Raw genomic sequence first — 17691 nt, 5'->3', positions numbered from 1 at the left:
TAAATCTGTTAATTTCTGTAAAGGAGGTTCTGTTGTCCTCTTTGGTTCCAGAGTTTAGGACTTTGAGTCTTGTCATTTTGTTTTGGCCCACCTAATTAAATGTTTGCCAACTTTTTTGATCTTTCCAAAAAACCAACTTTTGATTTCACTGACTTCTGTTCTTTATTATTTCCTACTTTCTTGCTTTGAAATTAGTTTGATCTTTGCTTTCTAGTTTCTTAAGGTGAAAAGCCAGGTTACTGGTTTGAGAAAGTTCTCTGTTACAGGCATTTTCATCTCTGAATTTCCCTCTGAGAGCTATTTTAGTGGTCTGATGTTTTTGCCACATACCTTCCCTTCTATAAGCTCTTTTCCTTCATTCCTCATTTTTATAAAGCACACCATAGCAGCATTTCTTAGGGAATTTTTTGGGAGGTGTATTATATTTGTCAATTTATAGCTGTTGATATTTATTAGATCCTTACTTTTCTAGAATTATTTCTTACTTTTCTTTGATTCTAAGATGTCTTACTTTTTAATTTTTTTCTTTATTTTTTATTTTCCTGTCGTCTTTCTTCTCCTCTTTGAATGCTATTGATTGTTTTGCAACAGTATGGAAAAATAGCAGTGAAGAATATACAGGAAATAAGAAGCAGTCACTGAAAGGAAAAGAGAGAGAGACAGAGAAAATTAGGTTATTATGAAAGATTGATACCATCCTAGAAGAAAAAAAATATTAATGCAAATTAAAGGGAAGCTACCAGTTTTAGTCTTTTTCGACAAAACAAGTGAAAAATTAATCCATCTGTGTAAAATTTTTGTTGCATATTTTGTAATAAAACTCTGTGAGACTGATTCACCTAGGAAAGGTACCATTAAGAGATGATTTAGTCAGTGAGATTTATAGGTCTAAAGAACAATTATGTTGAAAACTTGAGTCATTTGTTTTCCATCTACGATTACTCATGCGAATGTGTAGGCCAGAATTCCTAAATCTATTGCTCAAAAGAAAAAAGATTCTAAACACTTTTTTAAATAACTATTTTTTTTGTTTGTATTTTAGGGAAAGGTCTACAGGGTGTTCAGGGTCTCACTACTAGATCAGACTCATAGTGACCCACCTATTTATAGCTTCCCAAGAGCTGGGATTACAGGAGTGTGCCACCATGCCCAGTCTCAATGGGTGTCTCAGCGCACCCTGGGGGCGGTGCCAGCACAGGGGATCAAACCCCTGGCCCCTGCATCTGCTTGCAGGTGCTTTAATCCGCTGAGCTATTTGGCAGGCCCTTAAATAGCTATTTGGCCAAGAGCTCTGGGGCTTAATTCTCTTGGTTAAGAAAACTGTTAAACAACTTCCTGAGATTTCCAACTCAATGCAGCATTGATATATTGGCAACACTCTGTTTCTAGACTGTCGAGGGCTTTAAAAACTAAGCAGCAGAGAGAGAGAGAGAGAGAGAGAGAGAGAGAGAGAGAGAGAGAGCCAGAGACAGAGACACTGCTTACTAGCATATGATTGAGATTTGAGAAGACTGTTTTGTATCCAGAGTGAATGAATGTATGAGAGTTGGGGCTCCATAGCTGGATCTGGCCATTAGTTGAGCCTTGGCAGGAGTAATGGTCGTGTTCCATAGGAGAAAAGAAGAGCTCACCAGATAGCAAGATGGTTGTCTTAGTTAATTTCTTATTGCTAGGACAAAATATCTGACACCCACGAGCTAAGGGAGGAAAGGCTTATTTTGGCTCACAGTTTGTAGAGGTTTCAGTCCATAGCTGGCTGGTTTCAAGGCACAGTGCTGTGCTAGAGGGCAATGGCAGAGCAAAAGCAGCTTCATGACATGGCAGGCAGGGGAAAGAGAAAGACAGGGAAAGAGAGAGATCCAAGGCAGTGAAAGAGAACTATACCCCTTTAGGCCACACCTTCAGTGAATCACCTCCTCCAACCAGGTTCTGCCTCCCAAAGACACATTTAGCTATAAGCTCATTAGTGGACCAGTCCACTTAATAAGTATTGAACTCTCATGATCCAATCGCCTTCTTTCTCCATGTGGTCATTGGGCTCCCAGGGGACAACTAGATACAAAACATAACTGGTCATCTGGAACATAGCAATTTAGTTGTCGTATTGAAGATTTCTGGAATTCTTGTGCACAAGTAATACTATGAGCATTTGGTTGAAATGAGGGCACACTCCAATTAAGAAAGATGCCCACAAACCTGGAAGGAAAAGGAGCAATTTCTCCTTGGGATGCTCAAGGTTTGGGGGTCATGACACACCATGAAGGAGAAGGCAAAAAATGTGGGATGAGAAGGTAAGGACAGACTCAAATATGCACCCTCAATCCAGCAAAGAAGTATGTCAGAAGGAAGATAATAAGGGCCGGGGAGATAGCTCAGTAGAATAACTACCTGCCTGGCAAGCACAGAGTCCTGAGTTCAATCACTGGCACCACAAAAAAAAAAAAAAAAAAAAAAAAAAAAAAAAAAAAAAAAAAAAAAAAAAAAAAAAGGAAGACAATAAGGGGGACGGTGAAAGCGAGAGAGATTAGGCCCATTGAGGAGCCATTTGTCTGCAGTTGAACCAGAGAGTAATATCTAAGTATCAGACTACCACTAGGAAAATGAAAAAAAAATGGTACAGTTGAGAATCTTAGACGAAGATAAACACAGGAGTGAACATTTCCCTATGCTTTTAAGTTATATTTTTACTTTATTCACTATGACTCATAGACTTACTTCCACATATTTATGGGAGAAAACAAACTTCCTTGTGATTAGGAGGGCTCAACCTCAGCTCTGCTGATACTCAAGGCTGGATAATTCTTCATCAATGTTGTTCTGTGCATTGTAGGATCTTTGGCAGCACCCCTAGTTTTTTTTTTGATGTTGTCATATTTATTCATTTTTTAAAATGTTGTAATTTCTTTTGTCCTTGTAAATAATGACTTGATTTCATGCTTAACTTAATAGTTTCAGTCATATATATATTTTTTTTCAAAATTTTATTGATAAACAGATAGCAATGAGACAGTTTCAAATCAAATCGGAAATACAGTTTCAACAAATAATACACTGCATATTTTCTTCTTAGTGGTTAATTGCTGTACAAGATGCGGACTTGAGATCCTATTTACAAACACCATTAGAACAAATCATTCTATTCATTAAGAGAATGCAACTATATATCTATCCTAACCACTTTGAATACACAGATACAAAATGTACATTCATCTGTATACCCTATTTTTTCGAAGTTCCGTTATTGAATATAATAGGTGTGTAAACTCAGCAAAATATTCAAAAAGAGTCCAGTAGACCATAATAGCATTGGGTCTTCTGTTTAACTGGCAATGTCAGAAATTATTGACCTGAGTCTCCCACAGCTCAACATAATATCATGGCTTTACTTCCTATATTTCGTCTTCATACTTTTCTACTGGATGGTTAAGACCAAGGTAAAGCAGGACCTGTGCAATAAGAGTTGTAGCTTTTTGGTCTGAGAAGGTCAGTGAAATCCCCTCAGGATTTATCCTGAGATCCTGTACCTCAGATTGTAGAACCTTTGTCAGTGTCAACCATGTGAATGAGTCACGGCCATTGCTTGGCCAATAGCACCCCTGGTTTTGAGCCACTCTATTGCAGGTGTACACCTCCTTCCCATTAGTTGCAACATCCAGAATGCTTCCAGATGTTACCAAGTGTCCTCAGTTTAAGGGGTAGGAAGAGTCCTAGGGAGGATGATGGCTAAATTGCCTGTAATGGAAAGCCACTGCCATAGATATACTATTTCAAAGTGTCACAATTTCAGAGTAATTGTAACTACATGATGCCATCAGATTCAGTTAAAAAGGGGTGCTAATCCTCAGTGGTACAGCACTTACCTGGCATGTGCAAGGCCCTGGGTTTCATTCTTAGCACAGAAGAAGGAGAAAGAAGAGAAAAAGAAAAACTGTACATACAAGTAATCAATTTCTGTCTTTCATACTTATAAACCTTTCAGGCAAACTTTGAAATTCACATTAGTTTATATCCAGGTAGGCTGGAATAAAAAGGGAAGTTTCAAAAACTATATAATATTTGATTGAAAAAAAGTCTTTCAACTTTTTTCTTTTAAAGTAGGTAGTAGCATTTAATAAAACTAACAGAACGTAAGTTTTCATCTCTCTAATAAGACTTCTCGTAACTAGTTAAGACTACAGTCTAATGCAGATATGAATGTTCTTTTTGCCCATTTCAACTTTATTGTGATCTGGGCTGGTCAAATAGCTCAGTGAATTAAAGTGCCTGCAAGCAGACTCATGGGCCAGTGGCTCGATCCCTGGACCTGCCATGCTGGCCCCACCCCCAGGGCGCCCTGAGATGGCAATTGAGACTGGGGGTGGTGGCACGCAACTGTAATCTCAGCTCTTGGGAGGCTGTAAACAGGAGGATCACTGTGGGTCCAATTTAGTAGTGAGACCCTGAACACCCTATAGACCCTTCCATAAAATACCAAAAAAAAAAGAAAAGTTTATTGTGCTCTATATCGCTAATAGTATTACTATTTAATATAATCGTTCACACATTTCCTAGACAACCAGAGAAGAATCACCATATAGCCAATATACATATGTAATAAACATCTGATAAAGTTTCAAATTTCATATCCTCTCCTTAACACTAATTACAGAAGCTCCAGGGTCATATGCACACTTAGTCATAAAAACATTACTTTTGGGCTTGAGAGATAGCTCATTAGAATAAGTGTCTGCTTGGCAAGTGCAGGATCCTAAGTTCAATCCCTGGTACCACAAAAAAAATAGTACTTTTACTAGCAGAAGAAAATGTCCATAAAAATTAGAGATTACTTCTTCATATAATCAAAAGGTAAGATCAATGAGGTCTATGGCATTCCTAACAAAGAGGTCATTACCACTACAGAAGGAATTTGTTATCTTGATGTGACACTATTCTTTACTGCAGATAGAGCCACTATCTAGAGATTGTCCTTACCTGATCTATCCGTAGAATCTTCAAATTCCACGAGGAAAGAGTATCCATTATTCCAGATGTGCATACAGGTGGTCGGGTCATAAGAGATGGTGAGTGGTTTTAAGCCAGGGTCATAAACACTGTCCTTCCACCGGATGTTAATGGGTGACTGTCTATCACCTGCTGGAATAAGGTCCATGCTTTCCCAGAGAGGATGCACTAGGACAAAAGGGGAGGGAATTAGCAAAACTATCCACTATCTAGGGACAGATAAATGTCCTAGGAATTAACTACAGAAGGCCTCAGTCAACTGCCTAAAGCAAAGGACAAAAGCAGACCAGAGAGGATTTTTTGTTGTTGTTTTGATTTAGTTGTTCGCTGTGTGTTCAGGTTGGCTTTGAACTCACTATGTAGCCCAGCTGGCCTCGAACTCACAGTGACCCTCCTGTCTCAGCACCCCAGATGCTGGGATTACAGGCATGCGCCACCATGCCTGGCCTCAGAGGGCATCTTATGGGGAGCTATTACACAGTAATCTTGTAAAACTAACACATATCAGCCTGCCCACTAATATTCCCCAAACACAAGGTCATCCGTCCTATCACAACAGCAAGACGCAAGATAAGTGCCATGTGGAAGTAGGGATTTCACATGAGTTTCTTTGCTTGTTTGCTGATTTCCTCAGCCCTGAGCCTGAGAACTGTATTTGTTTCTGTTTTTTGTTTTGTTTTTTCCTTAACTGTTTTATTTTTTCCTTTGTACCAGGCATCAGGACCTTGTACCTGCCAGGTGGCTGAACTATACCCCCATCCTCCAGAACGGGTTTTAAATACAAAGTCAATTTAATTTTCAGTGGCAGTCTTTCTTTCCTTTCTTTCTTTTTTTTGGGGGGAAGGATCTACACGGTGTTCAGGGTCTCACTACTAGATTAAACTCATAGTGATTCTCCTGTTTACAGCTTCCGAAGAGCTGGGATTACTGGTGTGTGACACCAAGCCCAGTCTCAATTGCTGTCTCTGCATGCCCCAGGGGCGGGGCTGGCACAGCAGGCCCCAGGATCAAACCCCTGGCCCCTGTACTTGCTTGCAGGCACTTTAATCCGCTGAGCTATTTGGCTGGCCCATGACAGTCTTTATTTTCAACAAAAGAAATAGCGTAGGATTTTTGGAAAGCAAATTTTGAATCAAGTCCTGTCAATTTTTAATTGGCCAGTAGAATGAGGACTTGTGCAGCCTGCCCCATAAGATGCTCATATTATGGACATGTGCACGCTGAGTTCACCTCTATGAAATCAAACTCTGAGCATTAGGCAGCCTCCTGTAAGATCTGGACAGAATATCAGCATTGTTTAAAGGCCTTCTGAGTGCACATTACATCACACAGATGTGGGTGCGGTAAACACATACAACTTAACACTGATGATTGCTGACGATAGTCTTCCACAGAGTCATGCACCAGGTCTGCTTGGCACCCCCCTGTTAATATCAGCAGACCTCAAGATAGACAGACCTTGAGACATCCAAGTACAATAAACAGAGCCCACATTTATCAGTTCGCTGTGGCCTAGTTCTCTGCCATTTAGAAGCACCGTGGATGGGCAAAATTTTAAAAAATGTAAATAACAGAAGTCATCACCAATAACCTGCTGCATCTTGCCCCACCATAAAAATGAGCCTGGTAATGACTAACGTAGCTATTTTATCCCCCAGCCATATCCCCTGTATATGTCCTGGTCATTCTCCTACTTCTAGAGAAAGAGAAACCTGCCTCCAGCTTACTCTGATGGAGCAGATAGTCCATTTCCTTTGGTAGTTGCCCAGTCTTGCAGTCCAGATCAGAGACTTGGTCTTCATTTGTTGTTTGGTTTTGGTTTGGCTGTTGCAAGCATGCTCCACCACTACAGCCATGCAGCTCTCTTAAGTGTGCAGACTAGTGGCTCTCAACAGAGGGAGTGATTCAGCACTGATGGGACATTTGCCAATAACTGCTCTATAAGACAAAACTGAGCTAAGGTACTACTGACCTCTAGTGGGTGGAGGCCAGAAGTGCTGATAAACCCCCTTCCCTGCCTAGGAAGGTCAGGCTCCCCCAAGCAAGAATTATCCTGACAAAATGTCCATAGAGCCAAAGTTGAGAAGTCTTCCTCTAGAGCTAAAAAGCTATATGGAAACCCATAGTATTGTTTGTTTCTATTTTCTTGTCATATAACATGATTGTCTCCTTTCTGGAGAGGTCTGAATCTAATGATTTTCCTCTGTAATATGAAAGAAACTGTAAGGAACAAGAATTTACTTCAGAGAATAAGGAAGTCCTTCTGCTTTAGAAATACATTAGACAATGGACACTACATATGAACTGGCACAGTACTGTCATTGTAATCTGATTAGCATGCAACCTGGTTACTCTGTGGTGGTGCACACCAATAATCCCAGAATTCTGGAGACTGAGGCAGGAAGATGGCTGATAGTTGGAAGGCAGCCTGGGCTACATAGAGAGCTCAAGGCCAGCCTGAACTACTTCGCAAGACTCTGTCCTTAAAAAAGCAAAGAGAACAAAACCAGATGCAGCCTGATGAACAAGAACCAAATTTCTATTCCTTTTTTGTTGGCCTGTAGTACCTTATTAAATATATGCACTTTGACTATTGATAATCCAGCTGCCAGTGTGTGGGGGATGAATAGCTATATTTGACTCAGATTGTGTCAATTTTTAGACTTCTAGAAAACCTTAATAGCTTTTCAGTTTCAAAGATTCCTGGAAAAAACAGACAATGCCAATTGATGAGGATCTGCTATGAAGACCAAAGAAGAACTAGAATAGCAGTCAGGTCCCTCAGCCACTCTTAGTTGTTCTCCATTTTATTCAGGAAATAGAAAGTATCACTCTGACGCCCATGGGACACCAGCTCAAGGAATCTGCGCTGGCTCTTCAGCTGTCCTTTTATGGTCTGGATACTCTGTTTCTGCCCCTTTGTTTTTAACTTTAGCTTCCAGCAGGTTCTCTTTTACTCACCTACCTCCATTGCCAACCTAGGCCACCCCTGCCATAGCAGAAGGGCTTGTTCACTGTTCTGTTAGTGAAGTCAGCTTCTTTTTGCCAAGGGATTGCTTTTCTAAGGATAAATTTATACTTCAGTTCCTCTCTCCTCCTATTTATTTATTTTGGTACCAGAGATCAAACTCAGGACTTCTCACTTCCCAGGCAGGGGCTTATGCTGCTGAGCTATCTACCTGGTCCCTCTTACTCATTTAAACAAAAAGATTAAAATAATTTCATGGTATTTGCTCAGATTTTCCCTCACAATAAGATGATTATGTTTTCTAACTAATAATGGCTTGATTTTCAGATTGTTCTTATGCAGAGAAAATGAAATATACAGAGACAGTGATTGTATCAATGTGTGTGTGTGTGTGTGTGTGTATGTGTGTATGTATCTTTTTGAGACAGTCCTACATGTTAGACTGGTCTTGAGCCCACTTTGTAGCCCAGGATGATCTCAAACTCTCAATAATCCTCTATTCTCTGCCTCCTGAGTGCTGGAACTACAAGCAGGCATCACGACACCCAGTTCACCCATGTCAAGTGAGCTCATTCATGCTGTCACTATGAATCTGTAGCTGCTAAGCAGCAAAGTCATGATGAGAACGTGCTTGGTCTTAGCTCTCAGTCTTTCTTCTTGGTAGTCTCAGCTTTAATTTATCTTGTGCTTTGGCACTGTCCTAGTCTGTTCAGGCTCCAATGACACAGTATCATAAACCACATGTCTTATAAATGAAGGAAATCTGCTTTCACAGTTGTGGAGCTTGGGAGGCCCAAGAATAAGACCAGTATCTGGTGAGGGCTGCTTCCTGGTTCATATACAGCTGTGCTGCAACTGTATTTTAACATGGTGGAAGGGACAGGGAGCTCTCTGGAGTCTATAATGAACATTAGTCCCATTCATGAGGGTTCTGTGCTCATGACTTTTCACATCCCCAAAAGCACTCCTCCTAACATGGTCATCTTGGAGGTTAGGATTTCACCATAATGACTTTTAGATGGATGCATGCATTCAGTTCATTGCAACTACACATTTCTCTAGCTTTGATTCTCTCTCTCTCTCTCTCTCTCTCTCTCTCTCTCTCTCTCTCTCCCCCTGAAAGAGAGAAAGCTCCTGCTTGTCTTAGACCCTTTTTCCTGCTCCTCCTTTGCAGAAATCAATTTCCCTTCATGAATATCGGTCCTGGTTTCTCTTGCTTTAGGTTTTTGGCTTAACTGTCACCTCCTCAGCAAAGTTTTTTCTGCCACCCTCTTAGAATATGATCCTTCCATATTATAATTTTTCTATAATACCGCTGTGATTCTTTTCCTATGCTACATTTATTACATGGGTATAGTTATAATTATATGCCTAGCTTAATTTTCTGCTTTTGTCACTACCCCACAATTCAGCTGGCTTTCAATTAATGCATGGGGATTGAATGAATAAACTGAAAAGCATCATTGGGAAGATTTCCACCATAGACTGAATATTGGCATGCCCCACTTTCCTGTTGAAATTTCCACCACAAGGTGACAGTATGAGGAGGAAGTACCTTGGGGAGGTGCTTAGATTAGGAAAGCAGAGCCTCCAAAGAGATCAGTGCCTTTATCAGACACCTAAGGGAGTTCTTTGGCACCTTCCCTCAAGGGAGGACACAGCCAAAAAGGACCATCTTTAAAGTAGGAAGCCTCTGGGCCGGCGAGATAGCTCAGTGGACTAAAGCACCTGTAACAATCAAATACATTTTTTTAAAAAAATAAAGGGGTTTGCCAGTTAGCTTAGTTGTTTAAGCCCCTGCATGGGAAAACCCAATCAGGCTTGTAGGACTGTGGTTTGATTCTCAGCTCCATGTGACACACCACACCAGTCCTTAAGGCAGCCTGAGCCAGACAAAAGCAAACAAACAAAAAAAAAACTTTTTAACTTTGGGCCAGCCAAATAGCTCAGTGGATTAAAGTGCCTGCTTAGGCAGACAAAGGGGTCAGGGGTTCGATTCCCGGCATGCTGTGCCGGCCTCACCTCAGGGGCATGCTGAAAAAGCCATAGAGACCGGCCGTGGAGGTGCACCCCTGTAATCCCAGTGCTTGGGAGGCTGTGAACAGGTGGATCACTACCAGTCTGATCTAATAGTGAGACCCTAGACTCTGCAGACCGTGTAACAAATATAAATAAATTGAATTAAATTAAAATTTTAAAGATGGTTGAGAAATAAAATAAAATAAAATAAAATAAAGTAAGAAGCCTCCAACACAGGAAATCTGACAGTGCCTCAACCTTGGAACTCACAGTTTCTACAACCAAGAAGAAACTGTTTCTGCTGCTTATCAATTATCTGATCCAAAATAGTTTGTTATAGCAACTTGAATACACCAAGTCAGTTCAAGTCTACCTGTTGCTCTATTTCCAGTTTTGCCACATTCTTTTTTTTTAACCAGGAATCGAACTCAGGACCTTGCACTTGCCAGGCAGGCACTTGTACCACTGGGCTATCTCCCAGGCCCTATTCCACATTCTTGCAGTGTCACCTCTTCCTTGGTTACCCAGGACCACCAACCTAGGTGAGGCTCCTGCACCCCGGCTTCAAGCCAAACCTCTTGGTGGCTTTCCCTCTTTGCACACACCCAGACTCCTGTGTTCCACCACTCAGCCATCTCCCTAAGTTACCAGCTCCATGCTGCCGCAGGCTAACTGCACATCCAGGGGTACAGCCTCTGCATTCAAGGCCCAAGTGTTTCTACTCCAGCCCGCCTCGGGGGCTCAGCTCTTCCTCCTCTCTCCTCCCAGGCTCTGGTCTTGGCCTGCTTCTGCCCTTGGTCAGTGAGAAGCAAGAGATGCTGGAATGGGAAATATCCACCAGGCTAGGAAGCCACAGCACAAAGAGTGACTTGCTCGTGAATAATTCTTACATGGATTACATGTGAGAACGGTAATACCCTGTGGGGCTGGGGATACAGCTCAGTGGCACAGCGTGTGCTTGGCAAGTGCAGGTTCCTGAGTTCAATTCCTGGTACCAAGAAACAACAAAAGGCCAGGAGATAGCTCAGGGGCATAAGTTCCTGCCTGTCGAGCACAATGTCATGAGTTCAATCCCTAGTACCACAAAAAAAAAAGAAAGAAAAGAAAAAAAGAAAATGATAAGCCCAAAATATAATGGATTAAATACAATTGCTACTAAAATTAATTTCACTTCTTGTCCCCTTTCTAACCTATTAGAAAGAGCACCTTTGTGGCTCACATTACATACTTATTAGGCAGCATTACTTTATACCCCAGTTTGCTTATCATCGGATGCCTCACTGTTTCTCCTTTTCATAAAGGACATGCTATTTCCATAATTACAGACTCTCCGGGGAGGTCTCGCCCTTAGTGCAGTGACAATGTACACGGGAACACCCCCACTGAGTGTCGAGGGAAATCTCAGAAGTACCAATTGCCTTGCTGGAGAACCAGGACAGCGAGAGGCCCTTTGCTGCTGATCCATTAACCGCGGGCACACTATCAGCACAGGAGACTAAGCCCGCTTTTCCTGTGGTCGGGTCCAGGCCGTACGTCGGTCCCAGGGAGCTGCAGATAAGGCTGAGGCCACTGCACAGTCCAGGGGGCTCTTAATTGGCCATTGTTTCTCAAGGTCGCTGGGTAGTCAATGAAAGACAACAGAGGCTGAGGCACCCCAGCCTCTATCAGAGTTCTTTGTGCAGGCCTTGCGCAGCGAGGCTTTCAGTGCTACTGCTCTTTAAGTTTGGTGATTGTCAAGATGGTTAGGAAACAAGAGAGCAGCTCTGGAACACAGTTACAACACAGGTGGAAATGCACAATATAGTAAGGAGTAGGGACATATTGCTGGAAAATTTTAATGAATTAAATTTACACGTAAATAACCACAAGTGGCTTGTAGCTACATTTTAGACAGTGCCAGTCAAGTTCAAGTTATCTTGTTATATGTATTTATTTTTATTTATTTATTTTGGGGGGTAGTACTGGGGACTGAACTCAAGGCTTTTGCACTGAACTCCAGCCCTTGTATTTTTTCTTCTCCTTTGTTTTCTTTCTTTCTTTCTTTCTTTCTTTCTTTCTTTCTTTCTTTCTTTCTTTCTTTCTGTAAGTAGTACAGAGTTTATAGGGTCTCACTACACAGATTGGACTAGTAGTGATTCTCCTATTTTTAGCTTCCCCAAGGCTGGGATTACAGGCATGAGTCACCACACCCAGACTCACTGGCCTGTAAGTGTGCCCGGGTGTGAGGCTGGCGCAGCATGTGGTGCTGGGGTTGAACCCAGGTTCCTGCACTTCTCTAAGCAAGTGCTTAGTCCTCTGAGCTATCTCACTGGCCACTGCTTGGATATTTCATTCTGAATATTTTTTAAAAAGTCTACATAAAACAATAAATAAAAAGAAAGGTGAAGCCATGTAAGGAGCCAGTGGAGGTGTGCAGCTATGCATATTCCGGAAGCAGTGTGGATGCCATGTGTGCTGTGCTTGCATCTTTCCTCCCTACAGGTCATCTTTCTCTGCCAACTCAGACTGCTGCTGTCTCAATTAACTGGCAGTTGACAGTCCTAACTCTGGGGACTTGTATATAACAAAATAAACACAGAAGCTGGCACCTATTACTCAAGATAAAAATAAAACCAGTTTCACTTAGTAGATGATCTAGTGAAACTCAGCCTACTTGTCACCTACAAAAAATATAGCTATGAGGTCCTACAGCATAGAAAATGAAGTTTAAAAATGCTAATTCATAGATTAATGAGATATAAAGAATTGCAACTAGAATGAAAATAGCACCACTTTGATAATATTCCAGTGATTGCTAATGATTGTGATTTTCTTTTAGAAAGAACTAAAACATTTCTTTTTAACATAACTTGTACTTTGAGCCTGGTATGGTAGCACATGCCTGTAATCATAGACTCTGGAAGACTGAGCAGGGAAACTCGGTGACTTAGTAAAACTTCATCTCAATATTAAAAACAAAAGACAGGGCCGGCCAAATAGCTCAACGGATTAAAGTACCTGCAAGCAGGCACAGGGGCCGGGGTTTCAATCCCTGGACCTGCTGTGCTGGCCCCACCCCCGGATCACTACAAGTCCAATTTAGTAGTGAGACTCTGAACACCCTGTAGACACTTTCCTAAAATAAAAAAAGAAAATAAGGCTGGTGAGATAGCTCAGCAGACTAAGCGCCTGCTTAGGCAAGTGCAGGGACTAGAGTTGGGTCCCCGCTACTACACGCAGTGTTGACCCTACTCCTAGGAATGCTGAGCCACCGAGGCTGGGCATGGTAGCGCACACCTATAATCTCAGCGCTGGGGACGGTGAAAACAGGAGGATCACCAGGAGTCCCAGCTGCATAGTGAGACTGTGTACCAAACAAAAATAAATAAATAAACAAACAAAAGAAACATCCGGTTAGGATGATGAAGGATGTGAAGATTCTTAGGAGAAGCAGTAGCCAACAGTTCTGGCTGTGAGGCAGGCACCAGCAAAGGATTCTGCAGGCTGCCTCTTCTAACCTTCACCAATCGCAGGTCATTCTTGGTCACCATGTACCCTGGGCCTCCCTTGGGCTCCTGGGCTGCCAGCCGCAATGACTGTTGTCTTTACCTCTAAGCCAGTGAGGACAGCATGAGAGGAAGTGCTCAGCGAGGCACCAAAGATCATGAGAGACAGTTTCCTGGGTGAAGATAGGTGGGGACAGTGTAAGAAGCCAAAAACCAAATTCACATTCACTCTGATGCTCTTCTGACCAGCTTAGAATTAGCTATGTGTCATACTATGGGGAAATTAATGAAGCAAAGCTGTCACCTCCCCAAGTCACTGCTATTTGCTTTTTGTCAGAACTGAAAGGTGCAAACTGCCCTAAAAATACAAGCATGCAGGATTTTAGATGTTTAACTTTCAACTTTCTGTTAGAAAAAATACTTTAGTAACTAGATAAGTATGACTAATTTTTTTTCCATTTTAAGCCAGAGCCCACAAAATGCCAGAGATCAGAACAGCTCTCTTGGCAGGATGTGGGTGTGCTAACGGGAAGCCACACCTAGCAACCAGAAAGTTATTATGACTCCAGTGCATTTGTTTTTTTTTAAAGAAGTTTTTTTTTTTTTTTTTTTTTTTATGTGCGCGGTACAAGGTCTCAGTATGCAGATCAGACTCCTAATGATCCTCCTGCTTTCAGCCTCCCCAGCGCCAGAATTACAGGTGTGAGCTACCACATCTAGACTTGGTGGTTGGCTTGGGGCACATCCATGGGTGGGGTCAGCACAGGATGTGGTGCTGGGGATCAAACCTTGGACCCTGCGCTTGCCCTAAGCAGGTGCTTAGTCTGCTGAGCTTTCTTGTGGGTCCCAGCCCATTTATTTTTAGTGAGTCCACATTGAAAGGAAGAATATAAACTTACAATAACAATATATTTCTGGAGCAGTTTCATACTCTTGGATTTGATTAGATTAGCATTCCTAATTTGCAAGTATCCTATCCTTCCCCATTCTTTTTATTACATACACACATGGCCAAAGAAAATAAATAAAACAGGGAGAACTCTAAACATCAATATTAGTCAGAAACTGAAACTTCTGTGTCAATTTCTTTTTTGGGGGGAGAAGGGTCTACAGGGTGTTCAGGGTCTCACTATTAGATTAGACTGGTAGTGTTCCACCTGCTTACAGCCTCCCAAGAACTGAGATTACAGGTGTGTGCCACCACGCCCAGTCTCAATCGCTGTCTCAGCATGTCCTGGCGGCAGCGGGGCCGACACAGCAGGTCCAGGGATTGAACCCCCAGCCCCTGCGCCTGCTTGCATTTGCTTTAATCTGTTGAGCTATTTGGCTGGCCCTCAATTTCTTTTAAATAAGGGAAAACACAAAAAAATCTCCTAAATGATATACTTAGCCTCTTCCTCTTGCCATAAATTCCAACTCATGTTTCCACAAATGCATATATTATTCTTTATCATCATCCCAATGGTTCCTAACCAGAAGGCACTTTTTTGAGACAAGGTCTCACTCTGCAGTTCAGGCTGGCCTTAAACTCACTTTATAGTCCAGGCTGGCCTTCAACTTGCAGTGGTCCTCCTGCCTCAGCTTCCTGAGTGCTGGGATTACAGACGTGTACCACCAAGCCTAGCTGGAATTCAGTGGGCACTTTTGGCAGCTTGTTTGGTGATGTCTTCAGATCTTTTTGGTTCTCATAACTGTGTCAGGGTCCACAGGCATTCACTAGGTGGAAGCCAGGATGCTGCTGAACACCCCCAGTGCTCAGGATAACTCCACACTTGCAAGCTCGTCACCTAGAACTGACTCGGATTTGTGACTCGGAGCGGAAAATTCCAGAGAATGAAGCCACGGACCTGCCAAAAATTAACAATTTCCAGAAACTTAAAACTCATGGAAGTAATTTGTAGGCTGTGGACCCATCTTAGTGAAAGGACAACTGCTAACAAGAAATGCTAAAGATACCAGGTTCTGAGGTACTTGAAAGTGGGCACCCCTCTTGTCTGGTTTCTGCATGCCATCTTCAGCATGCTAAGCCTGTCAAGAGAGGACTTTCCACATTTATTTTAATAAATCTATAGCAAACGGTTATGGTCACAGCTCTTAAGGTATCTAATCTCACACCAGAATGCCATGGACACCATATCTAGAAATGCCTGAAGCATGTGATTATCATACAAACAATGGCTCACTCTCTCTAGGACTCGTTCTCTCCAGGAAAAGGATGTACTCACAGACTCGGTTCCGGGTTTTATATGTGCAGGTATACAGACTGCAGGGTCTCACTGGCATGGAGCTGGGAACTGGGACCCTTCGCCACAGCCATTTGCAGGGAGCCACTTCACAAATAACTCTCAGGCTATTCAGCAGCAGCATCTTCAGCTTGAAATCCTGATCAGCTGTCAAATAATGCGCAGGAACCTAAAAGCCCTAGAGGGAGGAGGGCAGAAGAGGAAAAGCCATAAACAATAGAGATTGAAAATCATGGGAAAACCTCTAAGTAGGACAACATTCAGACTGGCAGTTCACACCCTGACGTGGGGGCAGGGCAAAGGAGAGTCAATAGTTTATTCAGCCTTGTTCTGCAAACGCATTGGTCCCGCTGTGAAAGGCAGGGGCCAGAGGACTGACTCATACAATTTGTCTTTCCCTCGGGGTTGGCAAATATTAGAGGCCCAGAGAAAAGGTCTTCATTCACATGAATAACAAGATTGCTTAGACTACAGTGTCTTAAAATTAAAAAAAATCCCTTACTCTCTGAAGTCCCAGTTAATTATTCAGCACTGTAAATACCATGGAAAAGGGAAAAAAATACCCAATGATTAAAACTCTCTTCAAGCAGCCTGAATAAAAAGAATTGTCTGCTTCTGGACTGCTTAAAAAAAAAAAAAAAACCAAGACACAACCTGCCAAAATAATCATGGGCAATTTTGAAATCTAAGCTGAAATATAATTTGTGACTCTGTGTGTGTGTGTGTGTGTGTGTGTGTGTTACAGATGACTGAATCCAGAGCTTTGCCCATGTTAGTCAAGCTCTCTCTTTCTCTCTCTCTCTCTCTCTTTCTCTCTCTGAAGAGAATCTCACATCTGTATTGATAGGATCTGAAGGGCCCACAAAGTCTTGCCTAATTTAAATCAAAACCTACCTGAGTAGAAAGCTAACAGTATCAGAAAGTTGGGAATTCTCTCAGTACACATTTTCATTCCAACATTTATCATTGTTTCCTTGGTTATGCACTGTTATAGTTATGTCTCCGATGTCCCCCCAAAGCCTCAAGCAGTCATAGGCGGGTTTCTAGATTTTTTGACTGATTCATGGTCCAGTGCTGGGATTATAGATGTGAGCAATACCCCTGCCCTGGGGTGGGTCACTTACATACAATATAAGGGAGGGAAAGAGGCTGGGGAATAGTTCAACGGTCTAAAGGCCCACCTGGCAAGCACAAGGCCCTGAGTTCGATCCTCAGTGCCACATGCCATGCCAGCCACTGACATTGGGCATGGTGGTGCACGCCTATAATCCCGGTACTGGGGATGCTGAGATAGGAGGATCACTATGAGTCAGAACTGTGTAGCAAGAACCTGTATCAAATAAATAATTTTTTAAGAGAGAGGGAAAGAGAGTTGTTCTCTGCTGCTCCTCTCTTTTACTCTTGTTGCTTTTCCTGTCTTCTGCCACAATGAACTGTCATCCTCTGCAATATGCCACTCTACCTTGGAATTCTGGACTGAAACTTGCACAACTGCGAAATAAATAAACTTTTCTTTCCTTAATTTGGAGTGTTAGATATTTTGTCCCATAAGTGGAATAAAAATAAGACAGAAATTTGGTACCAGAGAAATGGGGTTGTTTCTGTCCATGTGATTCAGGAGTCTTTGGGAATTGTTTGTGGGAAAAATTCAAAATGTTCAAAGATATCACCTGAATAGACCCAGAGTGCTGGCCCGGGGAGTGAGATGACCCAGGCCACAGGATCCTGAACAGACCCAGAGCGCAGGCCCGGCGAGTGAGTGAGACGACCTGAGGTCCTCCGGATCTTGAATAGACCCAGAGCACAGACCCGGGGAGTGAGTGAGAGGACCCAGGCGGCGGGATCCTGAACAGACCCAGAGCGCAGGCCCAGCACGGAACCCTTCAGCACAACTCCCTGCAAAGAGGCTAGAGGCAAGACCCACCCAGCTGATTCAGGAGCAGATCATCTTGCCAGAGTGACACAAAGGGTTCAA

The 17691-nt window shown here is 42.5% G+C and overlaps 1 protein-coding gene across 3 annotated transcripts in view; it reads right to left on the bottom strand.

Moving 5' to 3' along the window:
• The window catches only part of Ca5b (carbonic anhydrase 5B), a 52766-nt gene that overhangs the window by 17094 nt on the left and 17981 nt on the right, over window positions 1-17691 (bottom strand). For 2 of the 3 annotated variants that reach the window (XM_023719575.1, XM_004635076.2), the window contains 2 exons: window positions 15699-15894; window positions 4972-5169 (listed from right to left, as the gene is read on the bottom strand). In XM_023719575.1, the coding sequence (XP_023575343.1) occupies window positions 4972-5169; window positions 15699-15840 (340 nt within the window). In that variant the 5' untranslated portion in view covers window positions 15841-15894. Of the gene's footprint in view, window positions 1-4971; window positions 5170-15698; window positions 15895-17298; window positions 17342-17691 lie in introns of those variants that run through there. The other variant, XM_023719576.1, reaches the window with a different exon arrangement.

The sequence above is a fragment of the Octodon degus genome, unplaced genomic scaffold, assembly GCF_000260255.1.
Source record: "Octodon degus isolate 3935 unplaced genomic scaffold, OctDeg1.0 scaffold00069, whole genome shotgun sequence".
Classification (NCBI taxonomy): Eukaryota; Metazoa; Chordata; class Mammalia; order Rodentia; family Octodontidae; genus Octodon; species Octodon degus.
This window is presented reverse-complemented; position numbering and strand designations above follow the sequence as displayed.